The 18,740-nt window shown below is 36.8% G+C and overlaps 1 protein-coding gene across 9 annotated transcripts in view; it reads left to right on the top strand.

The window, feature by feature from the left end:
• The window catches only part of TBL1XR1 (TBL1X receptor 1), a 175,535-nt gene that overhangs the window by 99,433 nt on the left and 57,362 nt on the right, over nt 1-18,740 (top strand). For 3 of the 9 annotated variants that reach the window (XM_034999181.1, XM_034999173.1, XM_034999193.1), the window contains exon 3: nt 1,992-2,107. The exons of the other annotated variants lie outside the window; for them this stretch is intronic. Coding sequence is in view for 1 of the 3 variants with exons in the window: in XM_034999193.1 (XP_034855084.1) it covers nt 2,071-2,107 (37 nt within the window). In the remaining 2 variants the exon portion in view is untranslated. The remainder of the gene's footprint in view (nt 1-1,991; nt 2,108-18,740) is intronic. 9 annotated transcript variants of the gene reach the window in all.

Here is an 18,740-nt window from a genome sequence, read left to right as displayed (position 1 = left end):
AGTAATAAAAAGAATTGCCATTTCTAGGTACTATAACTTTTTCAAAGCACTTGTGCTGCTATGTTGTGCCCAGGTATAGCCATTTACATTGTTCCAAGGATTCTGTATTATTGATAACTAAATGAGGTATTTTGGTCTTTGAGCAAATTATACTATGTGATGACTTCTATAAGTGGTGGAAAGAATTACAGATGTGTTTATGTTCTACAAATTGAAATTTAGTTAGGAACAATCAGTGGGCTTCATGCAACATACCAACTAGTTATTTAAATTTCAAATTCTCCTTTAGCTGCTGCTGATCTTGGTGCCAACCCTTCCTAGAGGAGAATATTTACCCAAGACAGTAGTTCAGTCCTGAATTTTTGCAGGAGCTAGTTTATATCTGTATAATACTGGCTAAAATATAGTATTTTATCATTAATAGTATTCAGTAAATAATCTAAGTGTTTAAGTCTCTCTGAAAAAGTCATGGAGGGGGTGGTAAGGTAGATGGAGAAAATTGCTGAAAACAGCTCATGCTCAAAATAGAGCCCTAAAGTATGCTTTGCGTATCCATCCTGATTTCTGTTGTTTACCATTAAGTGTAAGGTATTTTAATCAGCTCATTAGGATTGTAAATCAAAATACCTAAATTAAAATGGAAAATAAATTCATTGTAAAGGAAAATTTTGTTTCACAGATTTTTTTTTTTATCTCAAAGATACATGGATATCACAACCATTTTAAGACTAGCCAAGAACAAATTTCATTACCATCAAGACTGCTTTATTTTTGCCTTTGTTTCTACCAACCAGAGAGAATTTTATTAGTGATTCTGAATAACTTATTAGGCAATATATTGCCAAGGTGAAATGCTCAAATGAATCATTAATGGAATTGCTTGTATGCCAAGTTATTTTATAATCACTTTAGGTAATTTGCATAAAACAAGCTTTAAAAAAACAAGGTGTTTTTTTTTTAAGTTTTTTTTTTTCACCGACTGTTTCATTGTATCTTTACATCCTTTAAAAGGTACAGATTACATTCTTTAAAAGAGTAGATTTTTGACAGATTCTTGATTGTAGAGACAGGTTTATTGGTTCTTACATCCCTGGAGTTTTAAGTCTGCCAGGTAAGAACTGTGGCATCAGCATAAGGGATAAATAAATAGTGGAATGTCAGCTGATGTAGGAACTTAAAACGTAGTATTCAGCTTATTAGACCCTGAAGGATTTACTCGGACCAGCAATTAATGTTATTTAGGTAATTGCAGTTAGGCAACCACCAATTTTTTGAGGCACCAGAGCCTTTCTGTTGTTACTAGTAGAAGCTTGATTTCTTTCAGTGTAGAGAACTTAACACTTTTTAAATGTTTCTGAGTGTCATTGGGAAAAGAATTATTTCAATTAGTTCTGTCAGGAGGAGAAGCCAGGTTCTATTTTGAGAGCTAAGCAGGAAAAAAAAAAATTACGCATAGGGAAAATATTAACAAAAAAAGGCTATCACAAGCATAATTATTTTATTGCATGTTAAAATTAAATGTTTAATTTACTCTAATCACTTTTCTTGTCATTTTACTTTTTATTCAGTTACTTAATTGGGGACACTTGTGAGGCACTTCATCACTTAATGTAATTGTTAGCCCAAAGGTGTTTCTGCAGTATTTTTCTAGATTTACTTGGGCAGTCTGGCTGGCCAAAGGTGAATAGGGTTTTTCAGGTCATAATTTGGTCCCTCATTACTAATTTCATAATGCTACTAAGGCTGGTATATTGTAAAAACCTTTTTAGCAGTTAAAAATTATAAAGTAATTGCTCTTTGAAGTTCAAAATTTTATGAACATTGTTTTCATCTCTGTTCCCACCCACTGTTTCCAATGTTAACAGTTAAACTTCACTGTTAACAAAAGTCCTACATTTTATTGCTTCTTCTTGAATTTGTCCATAGACTCCCTCAATGTTAAAACTAGAGGAGCCCTCTCAGATATCTAATTCAGCACCCTCATTTTACAGATGAGGAACTGAGGCCTTGGACTAGAACAGAGGTCCCCTCACTCAGTCCAGGACTCTTTCTATTACATCATGCTGCCTGATGTTTGTTTATGGAACTCAGCAACATCACATACAGGGTGAGCTTTTTTTTTTTTTTTTTAAATGAACACACAGTGATTTGATACTCATCAACTGCTGTTCATCATTCCTGTCTAACTCATTCTCTCCTTTTTTTTTTTTTTACCCATACTTATCTTAAGCCATAATATAGCCCAGTTGCTTGTGACTTCATTTTGGTGCTGCTTGTTCTTGGCATTCAGCCATTATTTTTTAAAAGAGTTAGACTCTTAGGAAGGCTGAAGCCTTACTGTAACAGCAGTAGGGTAAAGTATAGGACCAGATGGTTTTGTAGAGTTTTAAATTTAGATTTAAAAAATGAATTGCAGGTATGTACAAGAATGTGGATATGACGTCTAAGAGCAGATGTGATACTAGATAGGAGAGCAGTTTTTTTGTGAAGTAATAACATGCCAAGAAATATTAGCCAGTGGTGTGACATAATTGTGATAACAGTGGCTTATCCTGTGAACTCATGGATTTAAATAAGCATATTTGCGTTTTAGACTTTTGAGTTATTTTTGTATTGATGTTCAGATTCTCCCATTTTTGGCTAGTGAGTGCTTGTTCACATTGGTTCTTGTGTCCTTCAGACAAGACCCTACTAATTTTAGGTAGTTTTCTTGTTTTCTGGTGTAAGATATTACGTGCTCTAAGATATAACATGGTTTTCAGGGGTAACTCAAGGACTTTCAGGTTCTCATAGTATATGATTTATAGGTTTCTATAAGACTAACGTGTCATTTCTACTCCCCTTTCCATTTTATTTTGAATTTTTATGAACACTGTCCATCATTAATTTTGCTTTTGTGAAAGAGGAAAAAAACAAAGTCTTTTCAGCTTAATGAAAATTAACATGTTTTTCTTGTATAGTCATTTTTTTAAATCTGTTGTCTTATGTCACTGAAATAACCATGATGTCAACATTCGCAATTTTAAGGTAAACTAAAGCACTAATGCTCAACTCTGAATGCTGGATAAATTTGTTGGATTGGACAGCATACCACCATCACAGTCCCCTCACACAGATACTTTGTATCACTTACATAGTACATATTGTAAAGTTTTTGGAGTTCTTCGACTATTTAGTTATTTATCAGCCATTTTAAAGGGTCCCTACCCACCTGCCAGATAACTAATTGGGTTTCAGGTGAACTAAATCAGAGGTCCAGAAATGTCATGTGACAACAGTTTTATTGAAAACCTACGTGTGGGAAGAAGGGTTGTGGATTTTTTTTTTTAAATCTGTGTGTAAGTATACATAAATTGTGCATGGATTATATTTCATGCTGGAATGGGAGTGCTATATTTTAGAACATGAAGTTTTTTTTTTTAAATACATTTGAATAGCTACTCTGTGTTGGGTGCTAGATGTAAAGTGTAGACTGTCTTTTAAATATTAAAAACAAATATAAGAGCTGATATGATGACAGCATTAGCATTAAATTATAATGGTCTTACATATATTCCTACCTACCTGTGAAGTGTGTCGGTTAATTTTATTTCTGTATTACAGAACAAGAAACTGGGGCTCAGGAGCTTGATTTAATATCCAGATGTCAAAAGCAGTAGCATTTGAAAGAAACCATCAGCATTCTGGTTTCTAGTCTGATAATCTTTTGCTACTGCCCAGTTTTCAGAAGAGGAAAAAAAAGGAAAAAAAAAATCCCCAAACCCAACTGTGATGTTGGTATTTGAATAGGCTTCATAAGGAGATGACATTTGAAGAATAGAAGAATTTCAGCACTTATAGTTGGAACAAAGAGCTAAATAAAAAGCAGGGGTTTTAGAATGATAGACCTGAATATATGTACCTGATGGGTAGAGTAAATTCAAAAGATATTGTATGGCTAGATACTTTGAGATCATAGAATGGGGAACTTAAGTGCCTGGCTAATCCCTTTGGAGTGAAATGTGGAAGTTATTAAGTAGCAGTAAATATATATGATATAATCAGTTATGTTTTATGCCTTGGTGTCAGAAGATAATAGGAAGAGACCTAGGAGACTCTGAGGCTAATGTAGTAATACAGGTGGCAGGTACTGTGGAAAGAAAGGCATTGCTGAAAGTGGTGCTGTACAGGTAATAGGAGACAGACTCTCTAAAGTTGCAGGTAAGAGCTGAGATAGGAAGTTAATCCAACATGATACTGAAGTTTCAGGTGTGGCGAATGGTAGAATCAAGTTTCATGTGTGGTGAATGGTAGAATCAGTGATAGTTATGGGCAAGAGGAGAAACAAATTTGGGAGTATAGGACATAAGTTGCCTCAGACAATACTGAATTCTGAGATTCCAAAAAGGCATAGAAATAGATGTGTGCGTCAGTCAACTGGAATTGGATTCCTTGAGTGGGAAAGATCGCGATGTGTGGAGTGGCACATAATAGGAAAGATGGTGGTTTTCTCATTCTTTAGAGTGTTTGAGATCATTAGTTGGGACAGAAGACAGAATATCAGAAGGCTAAAAAGTCAGCCGTACATATGTTAGGGCAGGAAGAAAAATCAGTTCAAGAGAGGAGAGAGGGCAGAGTCAGGAAGCCAACTGTTAGAAGTTCAAAGACTGTTCTCATTTTCTTCTTAAATGCTGAAAATGGTCAGGAGTGGAGATTAAAGAGTATGAAAACCCATTGAATTTGGCGGTGATTAATAAAGTGTTTTAAGTTCAAAAGGTCAAAAGTAGAACTTTAACAATAACAAAAATAATTTTACAAACATTTTTCTTTTATACATTATACTTAAATGTGTAAATGTGATTATTTACATTTTGTACATAAGATGAAACTCTTTCCTTTTGTCCCTCCCAACAGTTTATTATTTTTAATGATTGTGTAATACATGAATATTATGAATATATATTCTACAGTCTTGGTACTCCTCTTTTAATGAACGTTTACTTTATTTCTTTGTTTTTCCTTTTTCCCCACTAAACAGTGTTCCTAAAATAAATATCCTTAGGAACTTATATTTCTCTAGGTTGTAGGGTGTGTGTATTTGTTGACTGACCATTTTAACAACAACAAAAAAATATCAAATTCTTAACGATTCAGTCTAATCTTACTTGTAATAGAGGTTGACAAATTGTTTTTCAAAAGGTTTTTTCACATCTTCACTTGAAATACAGGGGAATAACCTTCCTCCACATTTCTGTCTGAAATAGGCATTCTAGATCTTTTAAATATTTACCAATTTTAGTGAGTGTAATTTTACTCCTTACCATTTTGATATGTATTTCCTTGATAAACTAGCAAGTCTTTATGTACTCAGATACAACTATCTTTTCTTGTATAGTTTTTGAGTTTCTAGTTCGGTTAAAAGGATTTTTTCTGCTCTCTATATTAGACGTGTAGTGTCAGTGTTAAGATGTGTACGTGAAGTGTGTGTGTATAGATACATGCACACATGCATTTATTTAAAATATCCAAGTATTAAATCTGTCTGGAATTTATTTTGTCTGTTGTAAAACACGTGTGCCCACTTTTGTTTTCTTTTAGGTGGATGGTCACATGTTGCAACACAAATACAAGACCAATCCATTCTTTTCCTTTGCTCAGATCTTTGTGTCTTTCAATAGAGTACTACATTTAGTCATATAAATTTAGTAAATACTTGATAGTTTTTTTTGCTCTTGTAAATGGAATATTTACTTTCTTGTCTGTATTTAAAGGTGCTTATTATTGGACCAGAGAAAAGCTATTGTTTTTGTTAGCCTCTGTATTAAATTCCCTAAAGAAAGACTAGTAATTTTTCTCATTATATGGTAGTATATCATAGAAGACCCAACAGATTCTATGGTACAGTTTTTTTCTCTTTTGTATCTTTTTTTTACTTCCTCAGAAAGTAAATAAGGATTTTGAAGTAAACAAAAAGTCAAGGAAGCGCTAAACTTTTACCAAAGAAGTGAAGTCACCTGAGATTGAGGGGCTTTTGGTGAGATGGGTTCTTTGAGGGAAGTTAAATTTTTTTTTAAATCCATGATGGAAAATTTGATAAGGAAGTTAAAGACATAATAAAATGATTTCCAAATGGCTCAGAGGGGCAAAATGATGTTAGATACCATTATGGTTTGGGGTTTACATAAGTGACAGGGCTTGAGTGGGAATTAGCAAGACTATTTGAGCTGAATGTCACGATTAGAGCATTTGTTGTTGAAATGTCAGATCAGTAGATTTGCATCAAAATGGAGGGAAAATAGATACGGTCAGGAGGTATGATGACAGATTGAAGGATACCGAGAAGTATGAGTAATTTGAGATGACCATGAAAACCTGTTTGATTAGAAACTGAGTAGATCAAAGATTTAAGGAGTTTACAGTAAAAGAGAGGTATGTGTGTGTGTGTGTGTTCTAGTTACAAGATTCAAAGATAGCGAAGTTTTTGAATTTTGTGGCATGATGCACAAGTCATGGTTTACATGACCTGAGAAAGTTGTTAAAATATACATGCGTGGGCTGTACCTCTGATTTGCTGAAATTTAAGAGTCTTCAGGGTTGTCATGAAGTTTATGACATTACTTTGAAAAAGCTGCCAAAGGTGAATTTGATAATACCATACTAAGTAAGCAAGGACCACTGGTTGGCTAGAAATGAGTGTGGTGGGCCTTTTTCTTTTTTCATATTCAGGGTTTGGCCAAAATGAAATGGAGATACAAGTAATCAAAATTGTGCAGCTAATGGAGATCAAATTAGGAATGGATGAGAAGGAACATTGAATGTCATTGAAGATTATCTTTCTCATCTTTTAAAACACTACTGACTAGTAGAAAGAAAGAGGTTTGGGACGCCTGGGTGGCTCAGTTGGTTAAGCAACTGCCTTCGGCTCAGGTCATGATCCCCAGGGTCCTGGGATCGAGTCCCACATCGGGCTCCCGGCTCAGCAGGAAGCCTGCTTCTCCCTCTCCCACTCCCCCTGCTTGTGTTCCTGCTCTCGCTGTCTCTGTCAAATAAATAAATAAAATCTTTAAAAAAAAAAAAAAAAGAAAGAGCTTTATTCACTGTTTGCAACAAATAATAATTGAGCGCCTTTTGTGAATCGGGCTATATTCCAGGCACAAGTATAGTAGTGAATAACAAGGATCAAGTATCTGCTGTCCTGTAGCTTGCATTTTTTTTTTTTTTAATGAGCGTAAGTTGTCATTCACAGAGTGTTGAGTCACCAGTGTTTGAAAAATCTCGTCTATACCACACATTGTATGATCCAGTGTTTATTTTTTCTTTAGAGCAGTGATCTATATCAACAAAAAACAATTTTGAAATGAATCCTCTCATTTGTTGCTGTTATCTCTGACTACTTTTCTTTAAGTATTGCCCTCAGTTTCCTTTACCACTAATAATATAAGCAGGGACAAGAAAAAGGTGAACTCATTTCCACTACATAATGGAAAAAAGGAACATTCTTTTAGTTTCTTAGTTTCTGGCAGTCTTGAGTTTCAGCGCAGAATGCTTTTTTAAAACACAGAACCAGATGAAAGGGAAATAATTTCATACTCCTACCTGCTGGCCATGAATAGATTAAAATTTTTTATAAGATAATCCAGTGACATCTGATCAGGTAACCAGACACAGACTAGACAGGTGGAGGTCTTTGTTTCATCTTCTTGCTCTTCCTCTCCTAATCCAAATCTCTATAGAAGTTTTGGAAATGATAGCAGATGCTTTGTATTCATCTGTTGCATAGGCACTATTGCAGTGGGTTCAGTTTTCCATAATGTTCATACCTGGTGCTATAGCCATCCCTTTTAGTCTTTTAAATCAGGTTTTTTTTTTTGTTTTTTTTTAAGAAGACAGTGATTATTTACATGTAATTGCTTTGATATTTTCATTAATCTGGGCAACCTACAACAGGAAGGGAAAAATTCTCTTGTTCCACTCAGCTCTAACGCCTGTGATTCTTTATAGGTTATATCAGTTAGCAGTTAATTTTATATCAGCAGACCCCCAAAAATACTACTTTCCTCCTGATTTGTACACTTACTATAATTTACATTTTGAGCTTTTAGGTGAATAGAGCACCTATAAAAATGCTGAGACACCTTGTAGTAGAGTGAAAATAGATGTGACTTGTGGGAACAGTTTTAGTCTTAAAAATGTATATAACTCAATTCACATTCTTTTTTCTTTTTTTTAATTGTATAGTTGGCACACACTGTTACATTAGTTTCACTTGTACAACATAGTGATTCAAATGCTTATTTGTTCTAATTTAATATGTATTCGTTTTCACTATAACATTTTATATATAACATTCTTATTATAACAGTAACTCTTATTATAACATTAGCTATTTTAATTGAGGTCAGATGTTCTTGAGATCAGTGGCCCAAGCAGAACTTCATATATTTTTTTTTTTTTAAAGATTTTATTTATTTATTTGACAGAGAGAGATAGCAAGAGCAGGAACACAAGCAGGGGGAGTGGGAGAGGGAGAAGCAGGCTTCCCGCCGAGCAGGGAGCCCGATGTGGGGCTCGATCCCAGGACCCTGGGATCATGACCTGAGCCGAAGGCAGACACTTAACGACTGAGCCACCCAGGCGCCCAGAACTTCATATATTTTTGAAAGAATATTAATTTTTCCTTTCTGTTTTAGAGAACTGTGCGAGAAAATTGTGTTGGGGGGGGTAGTTACATAATTGAGATAAAAAACAAAGGTTAAATATCATTACCATGTGGTAATCAAGGGGTTTCGCTGTTCTAATAAGAAAGCTTTACTACTTATTTCTTAATATTTTTGGAGTAAATCAAACTGATTCTGAAGTTGCTGTCTATGGGTGTAGACGCTTTCCTCTTTTCTCTCTAAATGCTTTTCCTTTCCAAGAAACAAGTGAGGTTGAGAGCAGAGAAGAAAAACACTCACTCTCCTTGCACGGCCTTAGAATTTTGTTTCTTTAAAACTACTTATTTGAGCACATACTATACATTTGTGTTATGAAACTAGCCCTACAAGAAATATTGAAAGGGGCCCTCTAAGCAAAGAGAGAGCCTAAAAGTAACAGACAAGAAAGGAACACAGACAATATACAGTAACAGTCACCTTAAAGGCAATACAATGGCACTAAATTCCTATCTTTCAATAGTTATCCTGAATGTGAATGGGCTAAATACCCCAATCAAAAGACACAGGGTATCAGATTGGATAAAAAAAACAAGATCCATCGATATGCTGTCTGCAAGAGACTCATTTTAGATGCAAAGACACCTGCAAATTGAAAGTGAGGGGGTGGAAAACTATTTACCATGCTAATGGACATCAAAAGAAAGCTGGGGTGGCAATCCTTATATCAGACAAATTAGATTTTAAACCAAAAACTATAGTTAAGAGATGAGGAAGGGCACTATATCCTACTTACAAGGTCAATCCAACAAGAAGATCTAACAATTGTAAATGTCTATGCCCCTAACATGGGAGCAGCCAATTATATAAGCCAATTAATAACAAAAGCAAAGAAACACATCAAGAACAATACAATAATAGTAGGGGACTTTAACACCCACCTCCCTGAAATGGACATATCATCTAAGCAAAAGATCAACAAGGAGATTAAGACTTTAAATGACACACTGGACCAAATGGACTTCACAGATATATTCAGAACATTCCATCCCAAAGCAACAGAAAACACATTCTTCTCTAGTGCCCATGGAACATTCTCCAGAATAGATCACATCCTAGGTCACAAATCAGTCTCAACCGGTACCAAAAGATTGGGATCATTCCCTGCATATTTTCAGACCCCAATGCTTTGAAACTAGAACTCAATCACAAGAGGAAAGTCAGAAAGAACTCAAATACATGGTGGCCAAAGAGCATCCTATTAAAGAATGAATGGGTCAACCAGGAAATTTAAAGAAGAATTAAAAAAATTCATGGAAACAAATGAAAATGAAAACACAACTGTTCAAAATCTTTGGGATGCAGCAAAGGCAGTCCTAAGAGGAAACTGTATAGCAATACAAGCCTTTCTCAAGAAACAAGTTCTCAAATACACAACCTAACCCTCCACCTAAAGGAGCTGGAGAAAGAACAGTAAATAAAGCCTAAACCCAGCAGGAGAAGAGAAATAGTAAAGATCAGAGCAGAAATCAATGAAATAGAAACCAAAAGAACAGTAGAACAGATCAACGAAACTAGGAGCTGGTTCTTTGAAAGAATTAATAAGATTGATAAACCCCTGCCAGACCTATCAAAAAGAAAAATGACCCAAATAAATAAAATCATGAATGATGAAAGAGGAGAGATCACAACCAACACCAAAGAAATAAAATTATAAGAACATATTATGAGCAACTCTATGCCAGCAAATTAGATAACCTGGAAGGAATGGATGCATTCCTAGAGATGTATCAACTACCAAAACTGAACCAGGAAGAAATAGAAAACCTGAACAGACCTATAACCACTAAGGAAATTGAAGCAGTCATCAAAAATCTCCCAACAAACAAAACCCCAGGGCCAGATGGCTTCCCAGGGGAATTCTACTAAACATTTAAAGAAGAATTAATAACTATTCTTCTGAAACTGTTCCAAAAAATAGAAATGGAAGGAAAACTTCCAAACTTGTTCTATGAGGCCACCATTACCTTGATCCCAAAACCAGACAAAGAGCCCATCAAAAAGGAGAATTACAGACCAATATCCCTGATGAACATGGATGCCAAAATTCTCACCAAAATACTAGCCAATAGGATCCAACAGTACGTTAAAGGGATTATTCACTATGACCAAGTGGGATTTATCCCTGGGCTGCAAGTTTGGTTCAACATCTGCAAATCAGTCAGTGTGATACAATACATTAATAAAAGAACAAGAACCATATGATCCTCTCAATAGATGCAGGAAATGCATTTGACAAAGTACAGCATCCTTTCTTGATCAAAACTCTTCAGAGTATAGGGATAGAGGGTACATACCTCAATATCAAAAAGCCATCTATGAAGAACCTACAGCGAATATCATTCTCAATGGGGAAAAACTGAGAGCTTTCCCCCTAAGGTCAGGAACACGGCAGGGATGTCCACTATCACCACTGCTATTCAACATAGTACTAGAAGCCCTAGCCACAGCAGTCAGACAATAAAAAGAAATAAAAGGCATCCAAATTGGCAAAGAAGAAGTCAAACTCTCACTCTTTGCAGATGACATGATACTCTATGTGGAAAACCCAAAAGACTCCACCCCAAAACTGCTAGAACTCATAACAGGAATTCAGTAAAGTGGCAGGATATAAAATCAATGCACAGAAATCCGTGGCATTTCTATACACCAACAACAAGACAGAAGAAAGAGAAATTAAGGATTGGACCCCATTTACAATTGCACCCAAAACCATAAGATACCTAGGAATAAATCTAACCAAAGAGGCAAAGAATCTGTACTCAGAAAACTATAGAATACTCATGAAAGAAATTGAGGAAGACACAAAGAAATGGAAGAACCTTCCATGCTCATGGATTGGAAGAACAAATATTGTGAAGATGTCAATGTTACCTAGAGCAATCTACACATTTAATGCAATCCCTATCAAAATACCATCCACTTTTTTCAAAGAAATCAAACAAATAATCCTAAAATGTGTATGGAATCAGAAAAGACCCCGAATAGCCAGAAGAATGTTGAAAAAGAAAAGCAAAGCTGGCGGCATCACAATTCTGGACTTCAAGCTCTATTACAAAGCTGTCATCATCAAGACAGTATGGTACTGGCACAAAAACAGACACATAGATCAATGGAACAGAATAGAGAGCCCAGAAATGGACCCTCAACTCTATGATCAACTAATCTTCGACAAAGCAGGAAAGAATGTCCAGTGGGAAAAAGACAGTCTCTTCAAGAAATGGTGTTGGGAAAATTGGACAGCCACATGCAGAAGAATGAAACTGGACCATTTCCTTACACCACACACAAAGATAGACTCAAAATCGTGGAAAGACCTAAATGTGAGACAGGAGTCCATCAGTATCCTAAAGGAGAACACAGGCAGCATCCTCTTCAACCTCAGCCACAGCAGCTTCTTCCTAGAAGAAGAAGCATCTCCAAAGGCGAGGGAAGCAAGGGCAGAAATAAACTATTGGGACTTTATCAAGATAAAAAGCTTTTGCACAGCAAAGGAAACAGTCCACAAAACCAAAAGACAACCGACAGAATGGGAGAAGATATTTGCAAATGACATATCAGATAAAGGACTAGTATCCAAAATCTATAAAGAACTTCTTAAACTCAACACCCAAAGAACAAATGATCCAATCAAGAAATGGGCAGAAGACATGAACAGACATTTTTCCAAAGAAGACATCCAAATGGCCAACAGACACATGAAAAAGTGCTCAACATCGCTCGGCATCAGGGAAATCCAAATCAAAACCTCAATGAGATACCACCTCACACCAGTCAGAATGGCTAAAACTAGCAAGTCAGGAAACGACAGATGTTCGCGAGGATGCAGAGAAAGGGGAACCCTCCTACACTGTTGGTGGGAATGCAAGCTGGTGCAGCCACTCTGGAAAATAGTATGGAGGTTCTTCAGAAAGTTGAAAATAGAGCTACTGTACGACCCAGACATTGCACTACTGGGCATTTACCCCAAAGATACAAATGTAGAGATCCGAAGGGGTATGGTGCACCCCAATGTTTATAGCAGCAATATCCACAATAGCCAAACTATGGAAAGAGCCAAGATGTCCAACGACTGATGGATGGATAAAGAAGAAGTGGTATATATATACAATGGAATATTATGCAGCCATTAAAAAGAATGAAATCTTGCCATTTGCAACACCGTGGATGGAACTAGAGGGTATTATGCTGAGCAAAATAAGTCAGAGAAAGACATGTATCATATGATCTCACTGATATGAGGAATTCTTAATCTCAGGGAACAAACTGAGGGTTGTTGGAATGGTGGGGGGTGGGAGGTATGGGGTGTCTGGGTGATAGACACTGTGGAGGGTATGTGCTATGGTGAGTGCTGTGAATTGTGTAAGACTGATGAATCACATACCTGTGCTTCTGAAACAAGTAATACATTATATGTTTAAGAAAAATAAAAGGATAGTAGGAGGGGAAAAATGAAGGGGGGGAAATCTGAGGGGGAGACGGACCATGAGAGACTATGGACTCTGAAACAAACTGAGGGTTCTCGAGGGGAGAGGGGTGGGAGGTTGGGTTAGCCTGGTGATGGGTATTAAAGAGGGCATGTATTGAATGGAGCACTGGGTGTTATATGCAAACAGTGAATCATGAACCCTACATCAAAAACTAACGATGTATGGTGATTAACATAACATAATAAAATTTTTAAAAAAACTACTTATTTGAGTACATAGTACACATTTGTGTTATGTTGAAGGAAGAAGGCTGTTTAATATCTATGCTTGAGAAACACTAAATTGATCAGCAGTTTGATGTTAAATGGTATATATATTTTTGATGAAAACCCTTGATTATGTCTCGATGAACTCAAAGTCATCTTCTCTGAAGCTACTTTCCAGAACAGAGTCAAGCCCAGGATTTTATATTCAAATGAGGATCTTAATCTTTAAACAAAGTAAGGATTAGAAGACTACTGGGATACATGTGGAGTATGAAATAAGTCATTTTATTGTCTTATACTTACTGCCCTCATTGTTACAGTTGCCCCTACCCTTCCCATTAAGATAGAGAAAAGGTTAGACTTCATGTACCGTGGTCCACAAAAGATACAAGCCTTATGAGAAACAGGAAGAGGTAAAGGGAATTAAATTTTTTCTTTTGTCGGGGTGCCTGGGTGGCTCAGTCATTAAGCGTCTACCTTCGGCTCAGGTCATGATCCCAGGGTCTTGGGATCGAGCCCGGTATCGGGCTCCCTGCTGGGCGGGAAGCCTGCCTTTCCCTCTCCCACTCCCTCTGCTTGTGTTCCCTCTCTCACTGTCTCTCTCTGTCAAATAAATAAAGTCTTTAAAAAAATTTGTTTTTCTTTTCTCTCCCAAATGACCTTTTTAGATGGTTGGTTTTTGTCAGAATCCAAATAAGGTCTGCATACTGCTTTTGGTTGGCTAAATTTAAGCCCCTTCCACATATTGGTATGAGAAAGTGATTCATTTGTCTTGTCGAATTTCCTATATTCTGAATTTGGCTCTGCATCCTTGTATTACTAACATATTTTACTCTTGTCCTGAATTTCTGTAAAGTGGTAGTTGGAAACCTGATTAAATTCACTTTGAGTTCTTTGATCATGAAGTCTTTTTTCTTCCATTTGCATGATACCACATGAGGCATAAACCATCTGGTTGTGTCACTTTCAGTGATGGTGATATCAATTAGTTGATTCAGTTGTTGTTAGCCTCATCCACCCATTACACAGTTGCACTGGGCTTAGCACCTTTCATAAGCGTTGCTTAGATTCATTATTTTCTTAGGGATAGGAATGATTATTTTCTAATTATATCATTGTTTTTGCATTGATTGGCTGGAATTCTGTAAATTACTGTTCCTAATCAAGTATTGTGATACTCTGAAATAGAACTTGCACAAGAAAGGCAGAGTATGTGCCTGAATGTTTTAGTTACCAATTTTCAGAATACTGAATTGGTGGTACTCTAGTAACCTCTCAAGGTGACCAGTGATGTGAATTTTATTTTTAATTTTTATAATCTCTTTTTGAGGTGGTTTAATTCACTTTGTTTCTGTATCCTTTCAACATGACAGGAGTGGTCAAGGTAGTCTCCTTGCTTTCTTGCATGACAAGATGTTCCAGGCTTCCTGCTTTAGCCCATTTGAAATTGGCTATTCCTGTAGGGAGTTTTGACTCCTTTTAGTGGACAGTGTTTATTTAGAGACTATAATCCAAGTATAGAGTGCTTCTAATACGAGGTTGCCATTAATTGCTTGTAGGTGGTTTTAGGCCTAGGAAATGTATATTTTTAGTAAGAGAAAAACAAATCACAAGTTCCTAGTTATATTTTAATTCATGTGTATAACTATAGGGCTTTAAAGCTTGATGGTATTGCATGGATTTTACTGAAAATATATCAGTATTATAAACAGTAAAATAATTTTAGTTTTTTGTATTCAGTTCCGTCAAATACGAGTTTCATAATAAAATGGTCAAAACATATTTGGCATCAAGACAAATTGTTCTGTAGCACAGTGTGACACATTGAGCTCCTCACTTCTTACCTTCCTAGCATATTGCTCTACGTCCTCCAGATGTAGCCAGCTTCTATAGCACTACATCATGAAGAGAAAACAAAACAATTTTTACTGCCTCTCTATTTGTATATATTTTTTCTTTCTGAAAAATTTGAAGACTGCTGAAAGCAATTTAAAGTTTCTTTGTGATTCTTTTTTGTCCCTAGGGATTATGTGCAGTCAGAATAGTGCTTTAAGGTATATTAGTTTTCTTTATGACTACAAATAACTTTACTAGTTTAAAAAAGTATTTATTTTCTGTTTATCTTAAACGTAGATAATGTTGGTTGGCTGTGCCTTTGTTCTGTGTCTTCTCACTTGGTGATCCAGGCTCTTAGAGCAGGCCCAGTATATGGGACATGCTCATTCTTTTGGCAAGATTAAAGAGCAGGAGACCTGGCATACACTTGTAATACCTTTAAAATTGTGATTGGATGTGGTATGTACCACATCTGCTCAATTTCCATTGGCCAAAGCATGTCACATGGCCACAGTCCAGTTGTTGGCGTGGGGATGAATAACTCAGTTGTAGGAAAATTGAAGAGTGATTTGAATTCTCAACAGTAATACGTTCGCCCACATAAAGTCACTTAAATTGATCCCTGTATATTGATGCCTTCATAGTCACCATAATTAGTATTGTTTTGAATTCTGTTTTAAAGGGATTATCTATCTATCTGACGGGCATGCTGAGGAGATAACTGAACGTCAGGGAGAAAAGGCTTTTGTTAACCTTTATCTACACCTGCCATCTACACTTTTGAAGGGGTAAAATGATGGCATCTATATTTACTAATCCTGGGCTTTCTCAGCTTGATGATTGTTACGGGGTGAATTGTATCATCCACAATTCATATGCTGAAATCCAAACTCCCAGTACCTCAGAATATAAACTTACTTGGAAATAGGGTCTTTACAGAGATAATTAAGTTAAAATGAGGTCATTAGGGTAGGCTCTAATCCAGTATGACCGGTATCCTTATAGAAATGAAATTTGGACACAGACATAGAGGGAAAACAGTGTGAAGAGTCCTAGGGAGACATGGTGAGGTGGCTAGAGTAATGCATCCATAAGCCAAGGAAGCTAGGAGGAAGGCCTGGAGCAGATCCTTCCTTAGCACCTTCAGGAGCATTGCCCTGCCAAAGCCTTGATTTTGCACCTCTGACTTCCAGAACTATGAGGCAGTAAATTCTGTTGTAAGCCACCTAGTTTGTGGTACTTTTGTTGATGTTCTGAGACTTAGTTTTTAATGCGAGGTGGTGTTTCCCTTCCCACAAATAAACAGTCCTCAGTGACCATACTGGTATTTGAGAATTCAGCTCAGTTTTGACACTGTCTGCCAGGGATAGTGTCAGATTCCACAGGTTATGGGTTCGGTACTCCCGACCCCTCAGGATGCCAGTTACAAGCCCAACTTGTTACCTGTGCTTCTGACCAACTAGCTATAAATCAGAGCTTCCCACGGCCTCCTCTTTGGGGTCAGTTAATTTGCTAGAGCAACTCATAGAACTCCAGACATTTTACATACTAGATCACCAGTTTATTATGAAAGGCTATAACTCAGGAACAGTCAGATGGAAGAGATGCATCAGGGCAGCATGAGGGGAAAGGGCGTGGCACTTCCATGTCCTCTCCAGGTATGCCACTCTTCCCCCAGTCTCCTCGTGTTTACCATCCTGGAAGCTCTCTGATCCCTGTCCTTTTGGGTTCTTATGGAGGCTTCATTACACAGACATGATCAAATTACTGGTGATTGATTCAAGCTCCAGGCCCTCTCCCTTCCCCACAACTGGGAGGGTATGGAACTGAAAAGTCCCAACCCTCTAAACACAAGGTTGGTTCTCCTGACAACCAGCCCCCATCCTTAGGTGTGGTGAAGAGTGTGGGAGGGAATAGAAGCTGTAACTGTAGGTATTGGAAGGGAATTTATTGCCAGACTAAAAAATTTTGGACTTTGCTGAAATGGTGTCTTGAAACAGAAGTTTGGCAGCCAGGGCAAGAAGACACTAGCTTGAGGGTAGTTTATTTTTGTAATCTTTATTGTTTAATAATGGAGTAGTCTAGCTGCTGAAGGGATACAAGAAGATGGATGCTCTGTTTAGAGTACCTTCACATCTGTTGTCCTTTTAAGCTCTGAAAAGGTGTAGCATACTTGAGTTTGTTCTCTCGAAGCTGGAATTGTACATTAAGTCATATAGCAGTAAGTTTTCTAGTTGATTAGTTAGGAGAGTTTTAAAAGTTAGGTGTTATGGATTGAATTATGTTCCCCCCAAAATAGGTTGAAATTGTAACCCTTGGTACCTGTGACTGTGATCTTTTTTGGAAATAAGGTCTTTGCAGATGTAATTAAGATAAGGTCATAAGGGTAGGCCCTATTCCAGTGTGACTGGTGTCCTTATAAGAAGGAAATTTGGACATGGACACACACACAGTGGAAAATGCCACGTGAAGACACAGACGCAGAGGGAAGACGGCCATGTGGAGATGGAAGCAGAGACTGGTGTTATGTTGCCACAGACCAAGGAACACCTGGAGGTACCAGAAGCTGGAGGAGGCAAGGAAGGATCCACCCCCGTAGAGGCTTTGGTGGGAGCGAGGCCCTGCCGACAGCTTGACTTCAGACTTTAGCCTCCAGAAATGAGACAATACTTTTCTGTTTTAAGGCACCCAAGTTCATGGTGCTTTGTTAAGGCAGCTCTAGGAAACTAAGGACATAAGGATTTTGAGAAGTACTTTGTGATCTGGAGAGCTCTAAGTTATCCTATTTTGCAGATTATTAGAATGCTTTCAGTTGGGTAAACAAGAGGTTCCCAAACTTTGCTGTGAATTGTATTTACCTGAGAATCTTTAAAAAATACTTGTATCTGGCTCCCACCTCCAGAAATTCTGGTGTAATTAGTGTGGGATGTGACATGGGCATCAGGATTTTTAAAAGCTCCCCAGGTTATTTAATGTGCAGTGTTTTTGAAGAACCACTGGGCGAACCTTCTAGCTTAGATATTCTCCCACCCCTCCCTACACATACAATTTTGTGTTCATTTAGCTTTTATTAGCCTGTAGATAATATACTCCCCTTCACCTCCACATCCCCTGCTATAAATTCATTTGTGCCTTGGTCTATTATGATTTTTTAAAAATTGCTGTATTTTATTCTTTGTTCTTGCCAGCCTGGCTAGACATGTGATTATATTCATCTTCATATATAAAAGATTATTTATAAAGTTGCTATAAGATGTCTATTTGTATTAAAACCAAATTTTAAAAATTTCTAAGTCATGCATATCTGCATTTGAAAGTTGAACTCTAATTGTATTACCTAAGTTGCAAATGAATGAAAAATTAATCTGTATTCAAATAGACTTGCATTTCCTGAAGTATACAAGTAGTATAATTATTCAAATCATTGTTGGCCATTCTACAAGATTGTATTGGGAATGATAAATTGAAGGACATGGAAACATCCACCTCCTCAAACATTGCTTTTTGGTTTTCAA

This window comes from Mirounga leonina, unplaced genomic scaffold (genome assembly GCF_011800145.1).
Source record: "Mirounga leonina isolate KUSES-001 unplaced genomic scaffold, KU_Mleo_1.0 Mir_115, whole genome shotgun sequence".
NCBI lineage: Eukaryota > Metazoa > Chordata > Mammalia > Carnivora > Phocidae > Mirounga > Mirounga leonina.
This window is presented reverse-complemented; position numbering and strand designations above follow the sequence as displayed.